Here is a 23,325-nt window from a genome sequence, read left to right on the forward strand (position 1 = left end):
CGCCTACCCTGACACCCTGGTCTCCCAAGTTCCCTCTTGTGACCCTCACCCACCCCCAGAGCTCATCACTCCAAGTCAAGCTTCTCAGGCTAAGACCTCACCGGCTCAACTGGCCACCTCCTTCTGCCTTGGGGACCCCCGTCCTCCCCTCCTAGAGGCAGTCCTGTTCTCTAGGGATCTTCTGGGTTCTCCTGCCTTCACCACCTCAACCAAGTTGATTTCAAGGTTGGAGGAAATGCTCTGTGGGCGTATCACCTGCAGGCTTGGCCTCAGGCAGATCCCCTCTCCCCTCCTGCCCAATGCCTGCTTCCTGCTTCAGGGCCTCATGGCTTGATAGTTAAGGGCAGCGGCCCATGGTTGACTTGGCCACTTACAAGCCACTTGACTTGGTGCAAGTTCCCTAACCTCGCCTGCCTCAGTTTCCCTACCTGTAAACCAGGGGAAATAACTGCAACCCCCTCTGGGGTCATTGGAAGGACTGAATGAATTCACATACATCCAACACTGAGATCAGCCCTTGTTCACTGAAGGACAACAGTAGGGGTAAGACCATGTGGCTCAAGGTCAGCTGAAAACTCACTTTCTCTGTGAAGCTCTCCCTGATGCACTTGTTGCTATTGTTCAGTTGCTCAGCCGTGTCCAACTTTTTGCGACCCCATGGACTACAGCACACCAGGCTTCCCTGTCCATCACCAACTCCTGGAGCTGCTCAAACTCATGTCCATTGAGTTGGTGATGCCATCCAACCATCTCATCCTCTGTCGTCCCCTTCTCCTGCCTTCAATCTTTCCCAGCATCAGGGTCTTTTCCAGTGAGTCAGCTCTTTGCATCAAGTGGCCAAAGTATTGGAGCTTCACCTTCAGCATCAGTCCTTCCAATGAATATTCAGGGTTGATTTCCTTTAGGATTGACTGATTTGATCTTGCTGTCCAGGGAACTCTCAAGAGTCTTCTCCAGCACCACAGTTCAATAGCACTAATTCTTCAGTGCTCAGCCTTCCAAGGTCCAACTTGTTCAGACGGTAAAGAATCAGCCTGAATGTGGGAGACCTAGGTTCAATCCCTGGGTCGGGAAGATCCCCTGGAGGAAGGTATGGCAACCCACTCCAGTATTCTTGCCTGGAGAATCCCTGTGGACAGAGGAGCCTGGCGGGCTATAGTCCATTGGGTAGCAAAGAGTCAGGCGTGACTGAGCAACTAAGCCACAGTCACACTCACATTCGTACATGACTACTGGAAAAGCCATAACTTTGACTATATGCACATTTGTCAGCAAACTGATGTCTCTGCTTTTTAACATGCTGTCTAGGTTTCTCATAGCTTTTCTTTCCAGGAGCAAGTGTCTTTTAATTTCATGGCTGCAGTCACCATCTGCAGTGATTTTGGAGCCCCCCAAAAATAAAATCTGTCACTGTTTCCGTTGTATTCCATCTATGTGCCATGAATTGATGGGACCAGATGCCACAATCTTTAGTATTTTGAATGTAGAGTTTTAGGCCAGTTTTTTCACTCTCCTCTTTCACCTTCATCAAGCAGCTCTTTAGTTCCTCTCCACATTCTTCCATAAGGGTGGTGTCATCTGCATATCTGAGGTTATTGATATTTCTCCCAGCAATCTTGATTCCAGCTTGTGCTTCATCCAGCCCAGCATTTCGCATGATGTACTCTGCATATACATTAAATAAGCAGGGTGACAATATACAGCCTTGACATACTCCTTTCCCAATTTGGAACCAGTCCGTTGTTCCATGTCCGGTTCTAACTGTTGCTTCTTGACCTGCATACAGATTTCTCAGGAGGCAGGTAAGGTGGTCTGGTATTCCCATCTCTTGAAGAATTTTCCAGTTTGTTGTGATCCACACAGTCAAAGGCTTTAGTGTAGTCAATGAAGCAGAAGTAGATGTTTTTCTGGAATTCCCTTGCTTTCTCCATGATCCAACGAATGTTGGCAATTTGATCCTCTGCCTTTTCTAAACCCAGTTTGTACATCTAGAGGATCTGAGCACCCCTAGACTTGAGTCCCCCTCCTTGGTGACCCACAGTGCCGTCCACAGAAGAGCTGGGGTCTCATCTGCTGGTAGGTAGTTATGCCTCTTAGATCCGGGAGTGTCTTGAGACAGACAGCAGTGGGCTTTGTCTCTGAACGGTGCCAGTGCCGGGGTTGTGTCTGGCACTCAGTAGGCACTTCATGGCAGGCTATGGACTGCATGCTGGCCAGTCCCGCCATGGGAGGTCACCATCTCCTCTGGTCAAGTGAGCAGCCGGCCCCCTCGCCATGCCCACTGAAGCCAGCAGAGGGCAGCAGTGCCCTGCCCTGAGGCGTCGGGCAAAGGGGCGGGAGCGGAGGGGCTGGACTGCCCAGGCTAGGCCACTGGGATGAGGCGGATTGGGCGCGATTGCATTGTGGGGAGGGAGGCCGGGACTCATTCCTGGCACTGCCAGCTGCTCCTCGGCCCCAGCCAGGAGCCCCACCCAGGTAGGCAGGAGCCGGGGCTGGCCAGGCACAGGGTTCAGGGGCCTCTGGGTCAAGGGTGGGGGAGTGGAGGGGATGGATCTCCTCACCCCGGCCAGCAGGGTGGCCCAGAAGCTGGGTGGTAAGATTCCCATTGTGGCCCCAAATGGGACAGCTGGTGCCTCTGGCCAGGGGGCACGGCACGGGAGGTAGGGAAGCAGCCCACCTCACTGCCCACCCCCACAGCCACCCAACCAGTCCAGCCAGGTGGCTGCCAGCCTTGCCACTGCCACCGTGCCCTGGAGCTTGCTGCGGTTGCACACCATAGGCGAGAGGGGGACCCTGACCAGATCCTGCCCCACAGTCAGGGCCTGAACGCTGTCACCTCGGCGTGCAGACGGGGCCATGTGAGCCTGGCATGGGAAGCCAGCCGCCTGCTGGTAGTCTCATCCCCACCCGAGGCTGAAGGCTGAGTGCCCATCTGCTCCTGTGCATCCTCTTGGCCACGGCCCCCTCCGCTGGCACCAGATTGTACCTGGCACGACTTTGCCAGTCCCTGGGGGTGGGGAGTTGGAAGCTTAGGGGGAGGTCTCCTGGCAGGGGGTGCTGCCTTGGCCGGCCTCTCCCCTGCCTCTGGCCTGGACAAAGGCAGCCATTGAGGGCCAAGGCTCGCCTCCAGCCAGGCGCCAAGGCTGTGGAGGGTGAGGCTGCCCATGCAGGGGCTGACCCTCGGGGGTGGGGGGGTGCTCCGTGATCTCCTCCAGGCCCTTCACAGGGATCCCTGGGGGCACACGGGGAGGAGCCTGGTGGCTGGCACCGGGTGGGCATCGGAGAACTGGCTGTGTGGGTCTCATTTTTTTTGGCTGAAGGCAACTCTGCCCCCTTTGTCCCCAGATCCCCAGGGGGGTGTCTCCCTGAGGGTGGGAAGTGACAGGGAGCCCCCGGGTCAGGGCAGCCTGGATGTGGGACTAGGAACACCAGAGAGTGGGTCCCTGGCCTGGGCCTCCAGACAGAAGGGACATTGTTGGGGCAGAGACAAAGCTGCCAGCTGTGGGGGAGCCCGCCTGCCAGGCCCCGGCCCCCTCCTCCCGCGGGATGAATGTGAATGGGGCCAAGCCTCGACTGTCTCCCTCCCACTCAGGACAATGCCCCTTACAGCCATCCTGTGCCCGTCACCACTGCCCCAGGGCAGTTGAACCCAGGAGGTGTGTGCCACGCCGCCCGGGAGATGCCTCTGCTGCTGCCGTCTGCCAGGGTAAGTGCCTGAATCCCCCGAGCACAGAGAAGCCTGGAGCCCGGGGGTCCCCTGCCCTGCACCTCCAGCTGCAAGCCCTCTAGCCTCAGATCCGCCCCAGACACGGCCACTGATACCGGGCTCCAGAGGAAATGGCCCAGTCCCCGAGGCAGGCCTGACCTTCCTGTCTGTGCCCCCAAGATAAGGGCCCAGGGACCTTCCTTTGGGGCTCTCCCAGCAGCTGGCACGCCCATGGGGGCTGGAGCTGCTGGCTATGGAATGCCCACAGGTGCCCTCCTGGCTGGCGCCTGCCCGCACCCTCAGCGGTGTGGGACCCTCGGTCAACAACTCAGGATCTGCTTTCTGCCTGTCTCTGGGGCTCTGCCCCCAGGTTCAGGAGGAGGGAGGCTCGAGAGGCCATGGGTCCAGGTGCTCGTGACGAGTGTCCCTCACCTTGTCACCTGGGCACTGCACAAGGTGGCTAATTGTCCCTGGCTGGGGGGTGAGCTGGAAGACACAACAGGGACCCCACTCGGAGCCTTCTGCTTCAGGCTCAACCTTGGGCCCCTACAGGACCGGGGCAGCGTGGGGGGTTGCGGTGGGTTCCCTCTGGTCTGGGCCCCAAATGACTGCAGGCCAGTGGGTGGGGATGCCTGACTCCTGGCTCGAACTTTCTTTCATGTGCTCCTCTCACTCCCCTGGGCCCACTCTCTGCCTGTCTTCTCTATGCCCTGTCTTTTTTTAAGTTTTTATTTAATTATTTGACTGCACTGGGTCTTAGTTGTGGCATGTGGGATCTAGTTCCCTGACCAGGGATCAAACCCAGGGCCCCCTGCATTGGGAGCATGGAGTCTTAGCCACCAGACCACCAGGGAAGTCCCTGCCCTGTTTTTTCTCATACTCCATCCCCATAAACACTCTCCGTACCGGACCCTGGTGGACCCCTGGCTGCCAGAGCCATGGGGCAAAGGACTGGCCTCCCCTGATCCCTGCACTCTGGGTGGTCTCTCGGTCCCTTGCACCTCCCCTTCCTCGGCACTGAGCACCTGCAGCTCAGTCTGGGCCACTCCTCTCCATCCCCCAAGCCCTCTGTTGTCTGCCTTGGCCCTGGCCACTGGCCCTTGCTGTCTGCAGGGCCTTTCAGGGGTCTCTCCTCTCTCGGTGACTCAGTCCTTCTGCGGGTGTTCTCGTAGCCTTGTAGGATCTGCATATAAAGTGGAAGATGAAGAAAGTTCTTCCTTTGCACACGCACGGGCACCCCACCGTCATCCCCTGGGGACTCTCCATCCCTCTCTCGGTCCCCCAGTTGCTCGGACTTTTTCTCTCTCCTCTCCCTTTGCTTCTGTCTGCCCCAGCTTTCTGCTTCTGTCTCTCCACCCTTCTCTCCCTCCCTTCCTTTCTGTCTGTCCCTCTTGCTCCCAGGCGCTCGGTTCCCACGGCCACCCTGACTTGCGCCCTCCTGCCTGGCCTCCCCCAGGGCCCAGAGATGGCACCCTGGTGTCTGCTGGGTGCCCGCCTGCTGCTCGTGATGCCGCTGCTGTGCCTGCCACCCGCCCTAACCAGGGTGCACCACTTCTCGGCGCCCAACACCACCCTCCACCACTTGGCGCTGGCACCAGGCCAGGGGGCGCTCTACGTGGGTGCGGTGAATCGCCTCTTCCAACTTAGCCCAGAGCTGCAGCTGGAGTCAGTGGCCATTACGGGTCCCGTCCTCGACAGCCCCGACTGCGTGCCCTTCAGGGACCCAGCCGAGTGCCCGCAGGCCCAGCTCATGGACAACACCAATCAGCTGCTGCTGGTCAGCGGGCGGGCCCGGGAGCTGGTGGCCTGCGGGCAGGTGCGGCAGGGCGTGTGCGAGAAGCGCCGGCTGGAGGACGTGGCAGAACTCCTCTACCGGGCCGAGGACCCAGGCGACGGGCAGTTCGTGGCCGCCAACACCCTGGGGGTGTCCACAGTTGGCCTGGTGGTGTCTGGACCCGACCAGGACCTCCTGCTGGTGGCCCGGGGCCTGGCGGGCAAGCTGTCAGCGGGGGTGCCACCCCTGACGGTGCGCCAGCTGGCCGGGCCACAGCCCTTCTCCAGCGAGGGCCTGGGCCGCCTGGTGGTGGGTGACCTCTCCGACTACAACAACAGCTATGTGGCGGCCCTCGCCGACGCCCAGTCGGCCTACTTTGTCTTTCGGCGCCGTGGGGACCGGGCACAGGCTGAGTATCGCTCGTACGTGGCCCGGGTCTGCCTGAGGGACGCCAACCTCTACTCCTACGTGGAGGTGCCCCTCAGCTGCCGGGGCCATGGGCTCATCCAGGCTGCCGCCCTTGCCCCAGGTGCCTTACTGGGGGCCTTTGCCGCCGGCCCGAGGGGGGTGCAGGCGGCCCTGTGCGCCTTTTCCCTGGCCGAGCTGGATGCCAGCATGGAGCGGGCCCGGCGCCTCTGCTACACGGCGGGTGGCCGGGGCCCCAGCGGTGCCGAGGAAGCCACCGTGGAATACGGTGTAACGTCGCGCTGTGTCACCCTGCCGCCCGTGAGTGACTGGGCCCAGGCCTCACACCTGCCCTGTCCCTTGAGACTCTGCCTGCTGGCAGCTGGCAACCTTATCTTATCCCAGCCTGCCTCCCTGGCCCTGGCCCTCTGTGGACCTGAAGCATCTCCCAGCCCAAAGCCGCGGCTGTCACAAGTCGTCCTGGCCAAGGGTAAAGTGAAGTCGCTCAGTCGTGTCCGACTCTGCGACCCCATGGACTGTAGCCCACCAGTCTCCTCTGTCCATGGGATTTTTCCAGGCAAGAATACTGGAATGGATTGCCATTTCCTTCTCCAGGGAATCTTCCCGACCCAGGGATCAACCCAGGTCTACCACATTGTAGGCAGACGCTTTCACTGTCTGAGCCATCAGACTGTCTGAGCCATCCAGCCACTGTCTGGCCAAAGGTGGCTGGATGCTTTCCCCATCACCAGTGACCTCTGCTTTAGAGGATGACATGGAGGGCCAGCTTAGGCTAAGTCTCCTGGCTCTTCATCTCTCCCTCTTAGGTGCAATCTTGCACACGTCCTACTAGCTGCCTTGCCCTCCTCCACAGACTGAAGACCTGGGCCCAGGGAAGGCACCTCTGGCCTCCCTCTTCTGGGCACTAATTCCTCCCACCTTTGTCCTCACCTCTGCAGGACTCCCCGGAGTCATACCCCTGTGGTGATGAACACACGCCCAGCCCCATTGCAGGCCGCCAGCCCGTGGAGGCAGGGCCTCTGCTGCAGCTCGAACACTCCATCAGTGCTGTTGCGGCCCTCCAGGCAGATGGACAGACAATCGCCTTCCTGGGGGACGTCCGAGGTCAGCTGCACAAGGTAAGGGCCTGAGGAAGGTAAGGCGGCCCTTGGCCAGACCCCCGATGCCCCACCTCTATGCTGCCAGGCTGGGCCTGGCCTCAGTGGCCCGACTGGATGCCCTCCTGCCCTGGGATAGCTCACAGAAGCATCCATCTCCTTCCACCTCTCGATGTGTAGCTTAGGGATGTCCCACGGGCAGCCGCAGCCGATAACAGGGGACTCTTGCCTCTCTGTGGTCTGCATGTTGGGTAAGGCTCAATTGAGAAGGCTGCTTGGGCACACTGGATGCCCGGGGGCCTGCCCCACCCTCCATGGCCTGACCCAGCTGTCCTGTCTGGTGGGGAATGGGAGCCGGCTCTGTGGGCCAGGAGGTTCCCCTGGAACCCCAACTGTGACAGCACCTGCCCCAAATGGTCGGCCTGTGGCCATCTTGAGAGCAGGTCTTTCCCCCACTCCCCCAGGTCTTTCTCAATGGCACCCAAGGCCAGGTGTACCACTCACAGCAAGTGGGGACCCCGGGCTCGGCCATCAGCCCCGACCTGCTCGTGGACAGCAGCAGCAGCCACCTCTACGTGCTGACGTCCCAGCAGGTGAGGGCTGTCCCAGGGGCCCAGGCACACGAGGCCTGAGGCCCTGCACCTACCACCTCTGCCCTCTGCCTCCTGTCCAGGTGACCCGGATACCCGTGGCAGCCTGCCCACAGCTCCTGGACTGCAGCAGCTGCCTCCAGGCCCAGGACCCTCTGTGCGGCTGGTGTGTCCTGCAGGGCAGGTGAGTCAGGGCACTGCGCCTGCAATGCTTCTAGGTGGGCCAGGAGTTCAGTCCACCTCCCCCAGCCTGGTTGGTGTCCCTTTGCCAACACTGCCCCAGGCTGGGCAGGGCCTCTGTTGGCCTCTCTCGGGTGCCCCCTGGCCCACTCCAGCTCCCCTCCACCTGGCAGCCCAAGGAGTCAATCCCTGATGGCGCCCCTCACTCAGGTCCATGTGCAAGTCTCCACCACAGCAGCAGGCCTTGACTGACAGTCAAGGCCAAAGGCCGTGCATCAGCCCCCAGGCCCTGCGGGGTCAACCCCTTCCTGTCTGAGCGGAGTCCCTTTCCCTGCCCCCCACTTGCTGCACTCCACTTGGACCACATCATGCCCCTCACTGCCCATCACCCAGGGAGCCTGAGTCTCATGCAGGGAACCATTGGGCCCCTGCCTCGCAGGTGTACCCGCAAGAGCCAATGCAGGCGGGCAACCCAGCCCAACCAGTGGCTGTGGACGTACGAGAACAGCCTCTGTCTGCACATCCAGAGTGTGCTACCGGCCTACCACCCCCGCCAGGAGCAGGGCCAGGTGAGCCCCATTTTCCTTCTCTCCTTCTGCCTCTGCCCACACCCTCCCTGCCTGGACCCCTCTGCCTCAGCCCCATGGCCCCCTCCAAAGGCCCCCACCTACTGGGCTTCCTTTCATATGCCCCAGGTCACCTTATTGGTACCCCGGCTGCCCACCCTGGCTGTGGATGAATACTTCCATTGTGCCTTTGGCAACTATGACAGCTTGGCTCATGTGGAAGGGCCCCAGTTGGCCTGCGTCACCCCTCCCCAGGACCAGCTGCCACTGAACCCTCCAGGCACAGGTGAGGGGCCCCTGGGGCGAGGGGCAAGGGCGGGAACTGGAAGGGGCAGGAGCCACCTGACCTGCCCTGCCGATGCCATCCCCCTCCCAGACCACATCACCTTGCCCCTGGTCCTGATGTTCGAGGACGTGCCCGTGGCTGCCACCAACTTCTCCTTCTATGACTGTGGCGCAGTTGCAGCCCTGGAGGCAGCTGCCCCGTGAGTGCCCAGCCTGGCTGCGGGGTCGGGGTGGGGACCGCAGATAGTGCCTCGTCTCAGCAGCACCCTGCCCTCCCAGGTGCCATGCTTGTGTGGGCAGCCTCTGGCGCTGCCACTGGTGCCCCCAGAGCAGCCACTGTGTGTATGGAGAACGCTGTCCAGAGGGTGAGAGGACCATCTACAGCACCCAAGAGGTGGGTGGATCCACCCTGCCCCACGCCCCCCTGCCCCCAGGCCCCTTGCCTTCCGAAGCACTAAGCGGTCTCCTCCGGCCAGGCGGACACCCAGGTGCGTGGCCCGCGGGCTTGTCCTCAGGTCGAGGGCCTGGTGGGCCCCCTCCTGGTGCCGGTGGGCTGGGAGAGCCGTTTGGCCCTCCGCGTACAGAATCTTCAGCATTTCCAGGTAAGCATTCCAGCAAGTGGGGGCGGGGGGCAGCTAATGGCATTCAGGCTGCTGACGGCATACACCCCCCAGGGCTTGCCTGCCTCCTACCACTGCTGGCTGGAGCTTCCCGGACAACTGCAGAGGCTGCCAGCGTCCCTGGAGGAGGTGGCTGGGGACTCGGGCCTCATTCATTGCCAGGCCCAGCAGGTGGGCAGGTGCCCGACCCCCACCAGTCTCACTTGCCGCTGGACATCTCCTGCTGCCTGGGCTTGTCCTGGGCCCTTGGGGGCTCGCTCGCCCCATTTAGCCCACTGTCAATCACAAGGCCTGCTCTGGGCAGGCCATGGCGGGAGATGTGCCCTGCACTCGGGGGAGGAGTCATCTATGCCAGGAAGAGCTTCCCAGAGGAGGCGGGCGGGGGTCTTGGGAGGTTCTGAGTTGCGTCGGGCCTGACCCTCCCTTCCACCCACAGTTCCAGCCCTCCATGGTCCAGCGGGAGCTCCCAGTGCCCATCTACGTCACCCGGGGCGAGGGCCAGCGGCTGGACAATGCCCGCACTCTTCATGGTCAGCTCGGGGGCAGTGGGGCGGGCAGGGCAGGGTGTGCAGCTGGCGGGGGCGCCTCACCATGCCGCCTAAACCGCCCCCCCCCCAGTGACCCTGTACGACTGTGCCGTGGGCCACCCTGACTGCAGCCACTGCCAGGCAGCCAACGGGAGTCTGGGCTGCCTGTGGTGCAGCCATGGCCAGCCTGCCTGTCGCTATGGACCACTGTGCCCACCTGGAGCCGTGGAACCACTGTGTCCCACACCCAGGATCGAGACTGTGAGCCCCTGAACCTGCACCCACCGCCCCCTCACGACTTAGCCACCCGCCTCCTCCCCTCAACCCCTAGCCCCCACTTTCTTGGCCCTAGCAGCCCTGCCCACTCCACCTCAGTGGGTGTGGGTAGAGGGCATTCCCTCACCATCCTTCCCGGTCACAGGTTGAGCCCCTGACTGGCCCCCCTGAGGGCGGATTGGTCCTCACCATCCAGGGCTCCAACCTGGGCAGGGACTTTGCCGACGTGCAGGACGCCGTGAGCGTGGCCGGCCGGCCCTGCAGGCCTGAGCCATCTCTCTACCGCATCTCAACCCGGTGAGGCATCCTGGCAGCCAGGAGTGAAGGGATGCCCTCCAAGGGAGGCCCACAGAGACTGGCCACCCAGAAAGAAGGGAGGCTTTGGAACCAAGACACATGGGCCTGGGGTCAGATGTGCCAAAGGATGATAAACCAGAGGGAGGGGGGCTGGGCCCCTGGCAAATGCCCCATGGCTCCCTCCGGGCAAGGGCCCGTAAGCAGCCATGGGCTTTCCATCACCAGGATCGTGTGTGTCACATCGCCTGCCCCCAACCGCACGATGGGGCCAATCCAAGTGGCCATCAAGGGGCGGCCCCCAGGCATCTCAACCCAGTACTTCACCTACCAGGTCAGTGCCTGCCCAGGGTGTGTGCCCACACCGGGGGATCGTAGCAAGAAGGGGCAGAAGGCTAGTGACATCTGGGTGAGCACTTCCAACTTGACCCAAGGGGAGCAAAAAGAGTTGCCTCTTGTCCAGGAAGGAAGCCACATAATCTGAGGGGTCATTCTGGCCACTGAGTGTGGGGGCCGAGGTGGGAGGGTGAGAAGGGCACAGGGATGCAGGAGAGCAGAGATGCCTCCAGGCGCCAGCCTGAGCCCTCCTGTCCTGCCCAGGGCCTTTTCCGGGGCCAGGAAGCCCAGGGTGGGAGCAATGGGGGGCAGGGCCGATTCACATCGGGGGTGCTGCTTGGCACAGACAGCACCCCGATGAACTGATGAGGAGATCCCCAAGGAGGTGACAGCATCTTAGGGCTTAGAGCTGGGGCTGAGGGCAAGGTGACACAGGGAGGGGACCAGAGCCCCACACCCTGGTGGGGCATGGCAGCGGGGCACAGGACTTTAGGGACGGGAGCCAAGGTGAGGAAATGCCAGGCCAGATGGCTATGCCTGCCTTAGCTTGCCCTGTCTCCCAGGACCCTGTCCTGCTGAGCCTGAGTCCCCAGCGGGGCCCCCAGGCAGGGGGAACCCAGCTCACCATCCACGGACAGCACCTCCAAACAGGAGGCAACATCAGCGCCTTTGTGGGCAGCCAACCCTGCCCTATGTAAGTGGCTCCTGCTTCCAGCTGGTTGCTGCCAGCTGGGGGTGCTCTCGACAGGCCCGATTCCCCTGGCGTACAGTGGTGGTGGGGGGTCTTTGCCCTTGGTGGCAAAGTGGGTCTCTGGCAGGCTGGCCAGGCCGAGGCTCGAACCCAAGGTGCCAAACCACTCCCCACCCTGCAGCCAGGAGCCGGTGTGTCCTGAGGCCATCGTGTGCCACACCATGCCCCAGGCTATCCCAGGAGACGCGGTGGTCCGAGTGGTCTTCGGCCAGGCCCAGCGCTTGCTACTCGCCAGCCCCTTCCACTATACTGCCAACCCCCAGCTTGTGGCAGCTGAGCCCAGTGTCAGCTTCCGGGGGTGAGGACCTGGTGCACTTGGGGCAACCCGTGCACCCTGGCAACAGGGTGGGGTGGCAAAACGGGGCTGGACTGCTTGGACCGTGCTGAGTCTCATCCCCGCACAGGGGCGGGCGGTTGATCCGAGTCAGGGGCACGAGCCTGGACGTGGTACAGCAGCCCCTGCTATCCGTGTGGCTGGAGACCTCGGAGGGGGCGGCTGTGAAGCTGCAGTCCCAGGACCCAACCCCAAGGAGCGGCTGCAAGGCTCCAGCTGCTGCCCCCCAGGCTTGTATCAAGCTGGAGCGGGGCTGGCTGCAGGTAAGCCTGCAGCGGCAGGCGAGGCTGTGCCCAGCAAGGGGTCAGAGTGGGCCAGGAGCCCCCAGCTCACCCCACGGGGTCTCGGCCTGCCCCCTCCCAGTGCTCCAGCGTGTGCTCCATCAACTCGTCCACCCTCCTCCTCTGCCGGAGCCCCGCGGTGCCAGACATGGCGAGCCCCCGGCGGGTCTTCTTCAGCCTGGACAACGTGCATGTGGATTTTGCAAGCGCCAGTGGGGGCCAGGACTTCCTGTACCAGCCCAACCCTCGGCTGACCCCCCTCCACCGCGAGGGTGGGCCCACTGGCCCCTACCGCCTCAAGCCAGGCCACGTGCTCGATGTGGAGGTCAGGGTTTCGGCCAGCAGTGCTGAGGGGCGGGGGGGACCTGCGGACACAGGCTGGGCAACTCCACTCAGGCCTGCGATTGGTCTCCCAGGGAGAGGGCCTCAACCTGGCCATCAGCAAGGAGGAAGTCCGCGTGCACATCGGTGATGGCGAGTGCCTGGTGAAGACACTAACGCTCACCCACCTGTACTGTGAGCCGCCCCCCCGGGTCCCACAGCCCAGCAACGGCTCGGGCACCCTGCTGCAGTTTGTGGTGAGGCTGGGACTGCAGGCGCAGGCGTGGGCGTGGGCAGCCGGAACCATCAGAGCCAGAGCTCAGGAATCCTGTGCCTCCCACCACCCCCAGGTGCAAATGGGCAACGTGCGCCTGGCACTGGGCCCAGTCCAGTACGAGGTGGAACCCGTGCTGTCTGCCTTCCCCGTGGAGGCCCAGGTGGGCCTGGGCATAGGTGCAGCCCTGCTGATCGCTGCCGTGCTCCTCCTGACCCTCATGTACAGGTGAGGATCACACACACGCCATTGTCCAGGCCAGTCCCCTCTTCATTTCTGGCAAAGGTTCCCCACAGCCTGCCATCTGGGCTTGGGGGTCCCCGCCCAGGCAGGCCGGCTGGTGTGGCTGACACCCGGTACCCCGGCGGCAGGCACAAGAGCAAGCAAGCCCTGCGAGACTACCAGAAGGTTCTGGTGCAGCTGGAGAGCCTGGAGATCGGCGTGGGTGACCAGTGCCGCAAGGAGTTCACAGGTGGGGCAGGGGGCAGGGCGGGGCTGGGCTTGCGGGGCGGGGCGGGGGCAGGGAGTGAGCACAGCCGCTCCCGAGCTCAGACCCAGGTGGCTCCCGGCCTGCAGACCTGATGACAGAGATGACTGACCTCAGCAGCGACCTGGAGGCCAGCGGGATCCCCTTTGTGGACTACCGCACCTACGCCGAGCGGGTCCTCTTCCCCGGGCGTGGTGGTGGCACCCTGCAGCCGGCCGTCGAGGGGCTGGGCGAAGAGGGTCACCGTGCACCCGTGCACCAGGGCCTCATGCAGCTCTCCAACCTACTCAACAGCAAGCTCTTCCTCCTGACCGTGAGGGCCATTCGGGCAGGCTGGGGGGAGGGCTTGGGGCAAGGAGGGAGGCTGGGTGGTCAGCAGGCGTGGGCCGCATGGTGGGAGGCCAAGTGGGCTGCCGGGCTCCCGAGTGAGCACCCGTGCCCCCCCCCCCAACTCCTGCTTAGCTCATCCACACCCTGGAGGGGCAACCCAGCTTCTCACAGCGGGACCGCTGCCACGTGGCCTCGCTGCTGTCCCTGGCACTGCACAGCAAACTCGAGTACCTGACCGAGATCATGAGGACGCTGCTCAGTGACCTGGCCTCCCATTACGTGCGCAAGAACCCCAAGCTCATGCTACGCAGGTTGGCCCTGGATGGCTCTGGGCTGGGCGGGCCCGGGGAGTCCCAGGCAGCCAGCTGGGTCCCGAGCCACTGGTAGGGCAAGCCAGCCCTGCCTGACCTCTGCCACTGGCCTTGGGTGGGGGACGAGACAGTCCTGCAGCAGCCCCTCTGACCTGGGGCCTGCTCCACGCAGGACGGAGACCATGGCGGAGAAGCTGCTCACCAATTGGGTGTCCATCTGCCTGTACGCCTTCCTGAGGGTGAGAGCCCCTCTCCCCTCACCCCATGCTGGGGCTGCTGCCTTGGGCCTCCCTGATCTGTGGCCCGATCCCTCCCAGGGGGCCTCGGGCACAAGGGCAGAGTGTCGGTAAGGGACAGGTGGTGAACCTTGGCCCTGGCCGCATGCGAAGCCAAGCCCGCTGGTGTGGGCCGCCCTCTGCCCTGGCTCCACATAGCCAGCTGCCCCTGTGAGCTCACGCAGCCAGCCGATCCCTGGGTTGATGTTTGCAGGAGGTGGCTGGTGAACCAATGTACATGCTCCTCCGGGCCATCCAGTACCAGGTGGATAAGGGCCCCGTGGACGCGGTGACAGGCAAGGCAAAACGAACCCTGAACGACAGCCGCCTACTGCGGGAGGACGTGGAATTCCGGGCCCTGACGCTGATGGTGCTGGCCGGCCCGGGGCCAGGCGGGCCATCAAGGAGCAACGTAGCACTGCACATCCCCACCCGGGTGCTCGACACGGACACGATCACTCAGGTCAAGGAGAAGGTGTTGGATCAGATCTACAAGGGCACCCCGTTTTCCCAGAGGCCCTCGGCGCACACCCTGGATCTCGGTGAGGGCTCGCCCCAGGCTCTCATCGCCCCTGGCAGCTCGGCTCTGCCCAGCAGGAATGGGCTGTGGGCTCACTGGCTCCCCTGGGTCCCCCTCCTGGCACCCCCAGAGTGGCGCTCGGGCCTGGCGGGTCACCTCACCCTGTCAGATGAGGACGTGACGTCAGTGACTCAGAACCGCTGGAAGAGACTCAACACCCTGCAGCACTACAAGGTGCCCGGCAGGTGGGGTTTGGGGGGGGCAGGCCCCCACCTTGGGCTTGGCAAGGGAAGAAGCCCAGCCTTTGCCCCCCTCCCCACCAGGTCCCAGATGGAGCCACGGTGAGGCTCATCCCCCAGCTGCACAACGGAGGAGGTGTCATCTCCCAGAGCCTGGCCCCCAACTGCCCATCGGGGGAGAGTGAGTGTGGTCCCACTGGGACCACAGGCCCCCAGGAGCTCAAGGCCATGCCATCGATCCTTCCTGGGTCTCCCAACACCTTGTCAGCGGGGAAGCCAAGACCCCCTACTGGGCCCAGGCCCGCGGGTGGACAAGGGTGGCAGTGCGTCGCCATCGGGGAGCTCCTGGGTGCGAGCTGGAGCTCCCCGGCTGGTGGCATGGGTGCGGGGTGGGGGGGCCAAGGACTGAGGCCCAGATTCTGCGCCCTCAGACACCCCCATGCTGGAGGATAGCGAGGAGGGTGGGATCCGTCTGTGGCACCTGGTGAAAACCCCCGAGGAGCCGGAGGTGGCCAAGGCACGGCGGAGCAGCCTGAGGGACCGGGACCGGGAGCGAGTGCGGGCCAAGGCCATCCCGGAGATCTACCTGACACGCCTGCTGTCCATGAAGGTGGGGCCCCCGGGGAGGCTCAGCAAGGGCACCTGGACAGACCTGGGGAGACGCTGTGGGACGATGGGGCTGGCTGCAGCTTGAAGGGCCCCCCACCCTGATCTCCCCCCAGAATTGCCCCATCCCCTGCCTTCTAGGGCACGCTGCAGAAGTTTGTCGATGACACCTTCCAAGCCATCCTCAGCGTTAACCGGCCCGTGCCCATCGCCGTCAAGTACCTGTTTGACTTCCTGGATGAGCTGGCCGAGAAACACAGCATTGAGGACCCAGAGACCTTGCACATCTGGAAGACGAACAGGTGCATTGCCTGCCGGCCTGGCCCTGGGCAGATGAGTCCCAGAGAGACCAGGACACTGCCAGTGCAGTCAGGACAGGAGCCCAGGCCTAGGGGCCATCACCCTGGGTGGCCAGTCACCCCCCCGCCCCAGTGTGGCCAGCTCCCGAGGCAGCTCAGGGCCGCTGGGGTCCAGGTGGAGGAGCTGTGCTGGACCGGCCAGGCCTCACTCCACCGCCGGCCTGTGTCTCCAGCCTGTTGCTGCGGTTCTGGGTGAACACCTTGAAGAACCCGCAGCTCATCTTTGACGTGCGGGTGTCAGACAACGTGGACGCGGTCCTCGCCGTCATCGCCCAGACCTTCATGGACTCCTGCACAGTCTCGGAGCATAAAGTGGGCCGGGTGAGAGCCAAGGAGGGCAGGCTGGGGGGGTAGCCACAAGGGCTCCGTGCTGAGCCCTGGGTTGGGCTGGCCCCCCATGGGGCATGGGGCCAGGAGGGGGCACCTCCCCGCTCACGCCCACCCTGCCTGGAGCAGGATTCCCCAGTGAACAAACTGCTCTACGCCCGGGAGATCCCTCGCTACAAGCAGATGGTAGAGAGGTAGGTGTTGGGCAACATGGACGAGGGACCTCTGGGGCTGCCTGCCCCTAACTCTGTGCCCTTCTGCAGATACTACTCTGATATCCGCCAGAGCCCTCCAGCAAGCTACCAGGAGATGAACTCGGCTCTTACTGAGCTCTCGGGGGTGAGGACACAGGGGAAGGGGGAAGCTGGGGGCTCAAGGTCTGGGCTGGGGCCTCACCCACCATGTGCCGCCCCCAGAATTACACTTCGGCTCCCCACTGCCTGCAAGCTCTGCAAGAACTCTACACCCACATCCACAGGTACTACGACCAGGTGAGACCTGGGGGCGCTCTGGGGAGAGGTACGTGCCTCCAGAGCCCAGAGGGAGGCCCCAGGAGTCTCCCTTGGGGGCAGGAGTGTCCAGGTCCAGTGTAGGCAGAGGAGTGGAAGGGCCCGGGGCTGGGGAAGGGACTCGGCATCCTCACAGAGGAAGATTCCCTAGGAAGGTCTGGCTCCCAGCCTGCTACTGAGATGGAGGCAGGTCAGAGGCCGAGGCCTCAGGCGGGGTTACCTCCTCTGCCCTGGTAGATCATTGGTGCCCTGGAGGAAGACCCTGTGGGCCAGAAGATGCAACTGGCCTGCCGCCTACAGCAGATCGCTGCGCTGGTAGAGAACAAGGTGACCGATCTGTGAGTCAGGCAGCAGCAGGACCCGCCATCTCCACGCCTTCCCACACTCAACCCAGGATGGAGCCCTGGATGGAGCCCGTGACCCAGGCGTGGTCTGCACAAAGTGGGAGGGCCTCCCCCTCTCCCTCCTTGCCGCACCGCTGGGGGCTTCTTTCTAATTTATAGCAATCCTTCCCCCTCCCCCACTGTATTTATATGCTTGCTGGAGGATCACATCTGGAAATAAAACACAAACATGTCTTTTTAGAAAACGCCCAGTCCCCAGCCCCACCTTCCCCATGAGTCTCCTGGATGCCCTGGCCTAGCCCCCAGCCTGCAGCTATAAGTTCTGCCACATGCTGAAAAGAGGACCCCAAGGCCTTGCTCTCCTCCCTCACATGACCCCTGCAGGAAAGGTGCCCCTGCCTTCCTGCCACCATCTATACCCACCTGCACCTTCCCAACTATTTCCTGGTACAGGGATGTAGAACCAAGTGTGTCCCATCTTGGGATCACCACCAGTTACTACCAAGCTCCCTCTATTCTGTTCTGACTCCATTCCCTCCCAGGAGCAATCAGCGTGTTCTCTCTAAAGAGCCAAAGTGCCCATGACCCTCTGCGGAAACCCCACACCCGTGCCCACAGGCTCTGATGGGCTCCTCGATCACCTAAGCACCACCCCCGCCCCACCTCATCTTCCACACCCACAGCCGGTCTTCAGCTAAGACCAGCCACAGAAGTCTCCAGAGTGTCCTGCTCACTCTTTGGAGGTTCCCCTGCCCACCCCGTTTTGGGGGACCAGATTCTTCAAAACCTGGTCCCTTGGCTACCACCCCATGGTCACAGGGTTTGGAGGGCTATGTGACCCAGACCACTAGAGTCATGGGCTCCTTTGCTTCCCACTTGAGGATTACCTGAGGGCAGGGCCAGGGTGGACACCTCCCTGTGCGTCCCACGTGGACACATAGACTTGTTGGAGCCAGGGAGGAAGGGAGAGGTGGACCTAGGGAGCCACAGGGATGCTGTGTAGCGCTGGGGTCCCACGTGGGCAGCCCCCAGGCCTGCACCTCCGGTGGGAAGACCTCACGGCCCCGACCCATGCCTGGTCAGGGCCCTTCAGGGATGCCATGTGGAGGGATGAGAGGACACTGGGCTGCCGCATCTTGGGGCTCCAGGACCCATCGCAAAAGTGGGAACCCAACTGAGAATGGCCAGGGAGCGAGGTATCCACGAGAATGGCTGGGGTCGCCTCTGGGCAGGCTCACACAAGCCAGAAGCTAGAGCATGTTTGCAGTTGTGGCCGCTGCCCAAGAGCATATGAGAGGGGACACCCTGCCCACAGGGCCCTCAGCAGGCTCTGGAGTCCCGGGACTCCAGTTTGAGGACCAGCTCACCACCACATGGCCACTCCACAGCGCCCTCTGCCAGTCCTGGGGTGCAGGAGCTTAGACCGGGGTCCAGGTCACCACATCCCGGTGTGGTGGTCCTAGGGTGCCAGGGAGTTCCCCGGGGAGGCAGTGGCACACCGTGTTCCCGCGGCGGCGCCCTCAGCCAGCCCTGGGATGGGGGCAGGGGGCTCGTCCTGGGGGATCGGGCCCTCAAGGGCCGCCGTCACCGCGCCGCCCCCTCCCCGCTGCATACCTTGCCCACAGCTGAGCAGCTGGGAGGCTATTTATAAAGGCGGGTGAGATCAGCGGCCGAGGCTATAAATGCTCGGGCTGCGGCCAGGCCCCAGAGGAGGGGCCGCCCGGGGCACCGGAGCTGCGGGCAGCGCAGCCAGAATGAGCGCCAGCGCGAGCGGTGGCGGCGGTGGCGACAGCGACAGCAGCAGCAGGTAAGGCTGGGCCAGGCTGCCTGGGGCCCCTGGCGGCCCGCGCGCTCACTGCCTGCCCGCCCCACCCACAGCTCGCAGGCCTCCTGCGGGCCTGAATCATCTGGCTCCGAACTGGCCCCTGCCGCCCCCGCGCAGATGCTGCAGGGGCTGCTGGGCTCCGATGACGAGGAGCAGGAAGATCCCAAGGACTACTGCAAGGGTGAGGCCCTGGGGAGGAGGAGGAGGGGGCCTGGAGCCCGCCCACGTGGTCCAGGGGGGCCCGGCAGGGCTGCGCTGTGCCAGGGCAGGGGCGAGGCACCACCCACAGCGGCCTTTGTGGGCTCCCTTCCCCAGGCGGCTACTACCCTGTGAAAATCGGGGACCTGTTCAATGGGCGGTACCACGTGGTGCGCAAGCTGGGCTGGGGCCACTTCTCCACCGTCTGGCTCTGCTGGGACATACAGTGAGTCTTCCCTCACCCACCCACCTCCCCCCACCCCAGGCTCCATGCCAGCTGGGATCCTGCCCCTGGGCATGCCTGCGGCTATGGTGAGGGCCCCATGTGTCTGCCTGGTGCCCATGGCTGACGCGGCTCTCGGTGTTGCAGGCGCAAGCGTTTCGTGGCTCTCAAAGTGGTGAAGAGCGCGGGGCATTACACGGAGACAGCTGTAGATGAGATCAAGCTCCTGAAATGTGTGAGGCGCCTCCCCTACCCACTCCCAGCTCCCTGGGAGCCGCCTGGGGCCTGGCAATGTGGGTGCAAGGCCTGCCGGGCTCTGCGGGCCGGGGCGGGGTGCCCACAGGGTCAGGCTCCAGCTGGCTCAGCTGAGGGGGAGGACCCGGAGGGCGGGCCTGAAGCTTTTATTCCAGTGAGGCCTAAGAACAGTGGGACAGGGGGGCCGAAGGGGCCGCCCGCCCCGGGGGAGCAGCCGGTGAGGGGCAGGTTGAAGCCATCTGTGGCCCCTTGGGTTTTAATGCAGGTCCGAGACAGTGACCCCAGTGACCCCAAAAGAGAAACCATTGTCCAGCTCATCGATGACTTCAGGATCTCAGGGGTTAATGGAGTCCGTATCCTTTGCAGGCTGAGCAAGCAAGTGTGGCATCTCAGCAGGAGCTAACTGGCTGGTGCCTTCTGGCTCCAGGGGCCTCAGTTTGCTGATCTGTGTGATGGGTGGTTTATCCCTTCCAAAGACACTAGTCTATGAAATACCCCCACCACTTCAGGGGTTTGTGTCTGGGCCTGGGGGGGTGGAGCAGATAACCAGGTTGGCATTGGCAACACATGGCTAGGTTACCTGCAAGTGGGAGGAACCCTCTCTGTGTGCCTTCCCTTTCAGAGGGGCTGTCAATAGGCTCTTGGGCAGACCTGGGCACAGGACTGGGGTTATTCTGAGAAACCTCTGTCTACTCCTCCAGTGCCCTGTCCCTAGGAAGACCACAGAAAGTATGGTGCCAACTGGCACACCAGAGAGTGACAGGGCCACTAAAGCACCACTGGGACGGTGGTGATACAGGACCTCCCAGACCCAGCTCTATGCTGCCTGAGCCTCGGGGCACCCCCACCCCAGCTGAGGGTGGGCAGGACCTGGGCCCCAGCTGCATGCCCAGCAGCTGCCCTTCACTCCTGGCCCCAGATGTGTGCATGGTGTTGGAGGTCCTTGGCCACCAGCTACTCAAGTGGATCATCAAGTCCAACTACCAGGGCCTGCCCGTGCCCTGTGTGAAGAGCATCGTGAGGCAGGTGAGCTCTTCCTGAGTCCAGCAGGAAGAGCCCTGTGGCAGGCAGCCAGGGAAGGGTGGGTGGACTTCAGGACTGGCTCTCTCCAGGTGCTGCATGGCCTGGATTACCTCCACACCAAGTGCAAGATCATCCACACGGACATCAAGCCCGAGAACATCCTGCTGTGTGTGGGGGATGCCTACATCCGGCGCCTGGCCGCTGAGGCCACAGAGTGGCAACAGTCAGGGGCACCACCCCCATCCCGCTCCACAGGTACCCAGATCCTGCGTGGGGCTGGGGTGGGGCCTGTGGGCCTCAGCCCCAACCTGAGTCTCGGTTCCTCTCTCTTCCTCCCGGCTCTGCCTGCTCCACCACAGTCAGCACCGCCCCCCAGGAGGTCTTGGTAAGTTGGGCTGCCTCTTTTTCTAGGCCTCATTTTCTCATCTGCTCAGAGCTCACTTCTCAGCCTCTGGTTCCCCCTTCTCCCTAACTCTCCCCACTGCCCAACACTCCTGCAGGGGCATTTCCAAAAGGCCAGGTGGCCTGGATGAGGGCGATACAGAGGGGGCCACAAGCCCTAAACAGCCCTTAGTGGCCACTGGGGCTCACCACCACCTCCACAGAAGGACAATGTGTTTACAGCTGGCCCCAGGGGAGGCTGGTGCCCAGCCAGAGGCTTCTTGGTTCCTCCTTGGCCTCCAGCTCTGAGAGTGGAGGGCAGGAGGGGACCCAGGAGGTGGCTGAGGTGGCAGGACCACGTCCTGGTGGCCATGGAGTCCTGGGACCCACAGACCTTGTCCCCTGTGGGGGGCCCCGTGGACAGGCTCGGGCTGCTCTGCGGCTGGTTTCCAGGCACCCCCGGGCTGACCCTGGCTCTCTCGGCAGACGGGGAAGCTGTCTAAAAACAAGAGGAAGAAGATGCGGCGCAAGCGGAAACAGCAGAAGCGGCTGCTGGAGGAGCGGCTGCGTGACCTGCAGAAGCTGGAGGCCATGGAGGCCGCGGCCCAGGCCGAGGGTGAGGATGGGAGCAGGGAGCGGGCCAGCAGCCACGGGGCCAGCTGCCCACTCAGCACCTCTGCCTGTCTCCCCAGACTCCGGCTCCAGACTCGAGGCGGGCAGCGGCTCCACGTCCTCTTCCGGTTGCCACCTGGGCGGCGCAGGGGCTGACCCCTCACCGGCCTCTTCGTCCCCGGCCCCTGGGGGCAACCGAAGCCTCAGCCCGGGCTCCCAGACCTCAGGCTTCTCGGGCTCCCTCTTCTCCCCCGCGTCGTGCTCCATCCTCTCAGGCTCATCCAACCAGCGGGAGGCTGGCGGCCTCCTCTCCCCCAGCAGTAAGTGGGACCAGGACAGTGGGCAGTGGGTAGGGCCAGGCCAGTGTCTGACCAGCTCAGCCAATCTCCCTTCTCTTGCTTCCCCAGCACCGTTTGGTGCCTCCAACCTCCTGGTGAACCCCCTAGAGCCCCAAAATGCAGACAAGATCAAGATCAAGATCGCAGACCTGGGCAACGCCTGCTGGGTGGTATGAGCAGGCACCCTGTTATGAACGACGCTGGTCCCCAGGGCTTGACTAGACCCCCACACCTGCCTCAGGCTGCAGTTCCAAGGCTGAGCCCAAAACAGCACCTCTCCCACCTGGTTGGCAGGACTGGGCCCACGGGCGGGTGTGGACAGCCATGGTGCAGGGGCCGGCCTCAGTCTCAGGTCACCTTGCCAGGCCCTTAGGACAAGGGGGGCCCCTGATGCCCAGAGCGAGCCCCATGATGCTCTTGGGGTGCATGGGCCCACAGGAGGTGGGAGACACGTGGGGGGCCACTAAAGGGCAGGCCAGCCCTGGCCCCAGCCCCTCCCCTGGGCTTGCCTTGCCTCCAGCACAAGCACTTCACCGAGGACATCCAGACGCGGCAGTACCGGGCTGTGGAGGTGCTGATCGGCGCCGAGTATGGGCCCCCGGCTGATATCTGGAGCACGGCGTGCATGGTATGTCTGCTTGCAGCTGTCCCCCACCCAGGCAGACTCACTGGGGCGAACCACCTTACTCTCTTCCCTTTCCAGGCCTTTGAGCTGGCCACTGGTGACTACCTGTTCGAACCACACTCGGGAGAAGACTACAGTCGTGATGAGGGTAGGAGGTGGCGAACCCTAGGGTCCAGCTTTGGGACCTCCCGGCTGCCTGGCCGACCTCCTGGCTCCCTTTCTGTCCACAGACCACATCGCCCACATCGTGGAGCTGCTAGGAGACATCCCCCCAGCCTTCGCCCTCTCGGGCCGCTATTCCCGGGAGTTCTTCAACCGGAGAGGTGGGGCCACCTGGATGGAGAGGCGGGGTGGGAACTTGGGGGCCAGCGAGGGGTGTCAGATGATAGGCCTCCCAGGCGGAGGCTGACCTGCGGTGTGCCGGCCTGCCCCCAGGGGAGCTGCGGCATATCCACAACCTCAAGCACTGGGGTCTGTACGAGGTGCTCATGGAGAAGTATGAGTGGCCCCTGGAGCAGGCCACGCAGTTCAGCGCCTTCCTGCTGCCCATGATGGAATACATCCCCGAAAAGCGGGCCAGCGCAGCCGACTGCCTGCAGCACCCTTGGCTCAATCCCTAGGCCCCGCGGGCACCTTGGGCAGCTTGGGGCAGGCCCGGCTCCCTCCCAACCCCCTGGCCCCCAGTGCCTTCAGGGAAAGCAGGACAGTTCCTGCCCACCCTGCTGAGTGGGAGCTTTCTCATACCCACCTGGGAGGGGCAGGACAGAGGGATCTGCTGGGGCCAGGCCCTGGCCTTTCAGAATGTGTTCTGCCCCCCAACCCTCACAGAGGGGCCCTCTGAATGGGAAGTGTGCTGTTTCTTTTCTTAATAAAGTGTGACCTGAAACACCCGCGTCCATA

At 63.3% G+C, this 23,325-nt stretch overlaps 2 protein-coding genes across 8 annotated transcripts; both read left to right on the forward strand.

The window, feature by feature from the left end:
* The first annotated feature begins 2,386 nt into the window (after positions 1-2,386).
* Positions 2,387-17,190, forward strand: PLXNB3 (plexin B3). Of its 6 annotated transcripts, none has more exons than XM_070462943.1 (36): positions 2,387-2,475; positions 3,593-3,706; positions 5,108-6,206; positions 6,845-7,024; positions 7,468-7,596; positions 7,677-7,777; positions 8,213-8,342; positions 8,469-8,625; positions 8,716-8,824; positions 8,904-9,018; positions 9,101-9,226; positions 9,299-9,415; positions 9,681-9,774; positions 9,863-10,032; positions 10,193-10,344; positions 10,570-10,675; positions 11,241-11,371; positions 11,550-11,726; positions 11,833-12,025; positions 12,126-12,368; positions 12,460-12,621; positions 12,715-12,866; positions 13,010-13,110; positions 13,191-13,438; positions 13,588-13,766; positions 13,939-14,005; positions 14,256-14,583; positions 14,692-14,795; positions 14,885-14,981; positions 15,232-15,410; positions 15,548-15,708; positions 15,939-16,086; positions 16,222-16,286; positions 16,356-16,431; positions 16,509-16,583; positions 16,839-17,190. In XM_070462943.1, the coding sequence occupies exons 3-36, from the start codon at positions 5,172-5,174 to the stop codon at positions 16,941-16,943; spliced, it is 5,712 nt and encodes a 1,903-aa protein (XP_070319044.1). In that variant the 5' UTR covers positions 2,387-2,475; positions 3,593-3,706; positions 5,108-5,171; the 3' UTR covers positions 16,944-17,190. The 6 variants fall into 6 exon arrangements, with proteins under 6 accessions (XP_070319044.1, XP_070319043.1, XP_070319041.1 ...); XM_070462942.1 differs by having other exon boundaries at positions 5,163-6,206; XM_070462940.1 differs by lacking the exon at positions 2,387-2,475 and having other exon boundaries at positions 3,542-3,706; positions 5,163-6,206.
* A 100-nt stretch (positions 17,191-17,290) lies between these two features.
* On the forward strand, positions 17,291-23,311 carry SRPK3 (SRSF protein kinase 3). 2 transcript variants are annotated; one of them, XM_020891823.2, is made up of 15 exons: positions 17,291-18,752; positions 18,824-18,951; positions 19,086-19,194; positions 19,339-19,426; positions 19,712-19,799; positions 20,366-20,472; positions 20,559-20,724; positions 20,829-20,854; positions 21,337-21,466; positions 21,543-21,782; positions 21,870-21,970; positions 22,321-22,428; positions 22,504-22,573; positions 22,656-22,748; positions 22,861-23,311. In XM_020891823.2, the coding sequence occupies exons 1-15, from the start codon at positions 18,628-18,630 to the stop codon at positions 23,043-23,045; spliced, it is 1,764 nt and encodes a 587-aa protein (XP_020747482.2). In that variant the 5' UTR covers positions 17,291-18,627; the 3' UTR covers positions 23,046-23,311. The 2 variants fall into 2 exon arrangements, with proteins under 2 accessions (XP_020747482.2, XP_070319046.1); XM_070462945.1 differs by lacking the exons at positions 19,712-19,799; positions 20,366-20,472.
* The last annotated feature ends 14 nt before the right edge of the window (positions 23,312-23,325 follow it).

The sequence above is a fragment of the Odocoileus virginianus genome, unplaced genomic scaffold (assembly GCF_023699985.2).
Source record: "Odocoileus virginianus isolate 20LAN1187 ecotype Illinois unplaced genomic scaffold, Ovbor_1.2 Unplaced_Scaffold_18, whole genome shotgun sequence".
Taxonomy (NCBI): domain Eukaryota; kingdom Metazoa; phylum Chordata; class Mammalia; order Artiodactyla; family Cervidae; genus Odocoileus; species Odocoileus virginianus.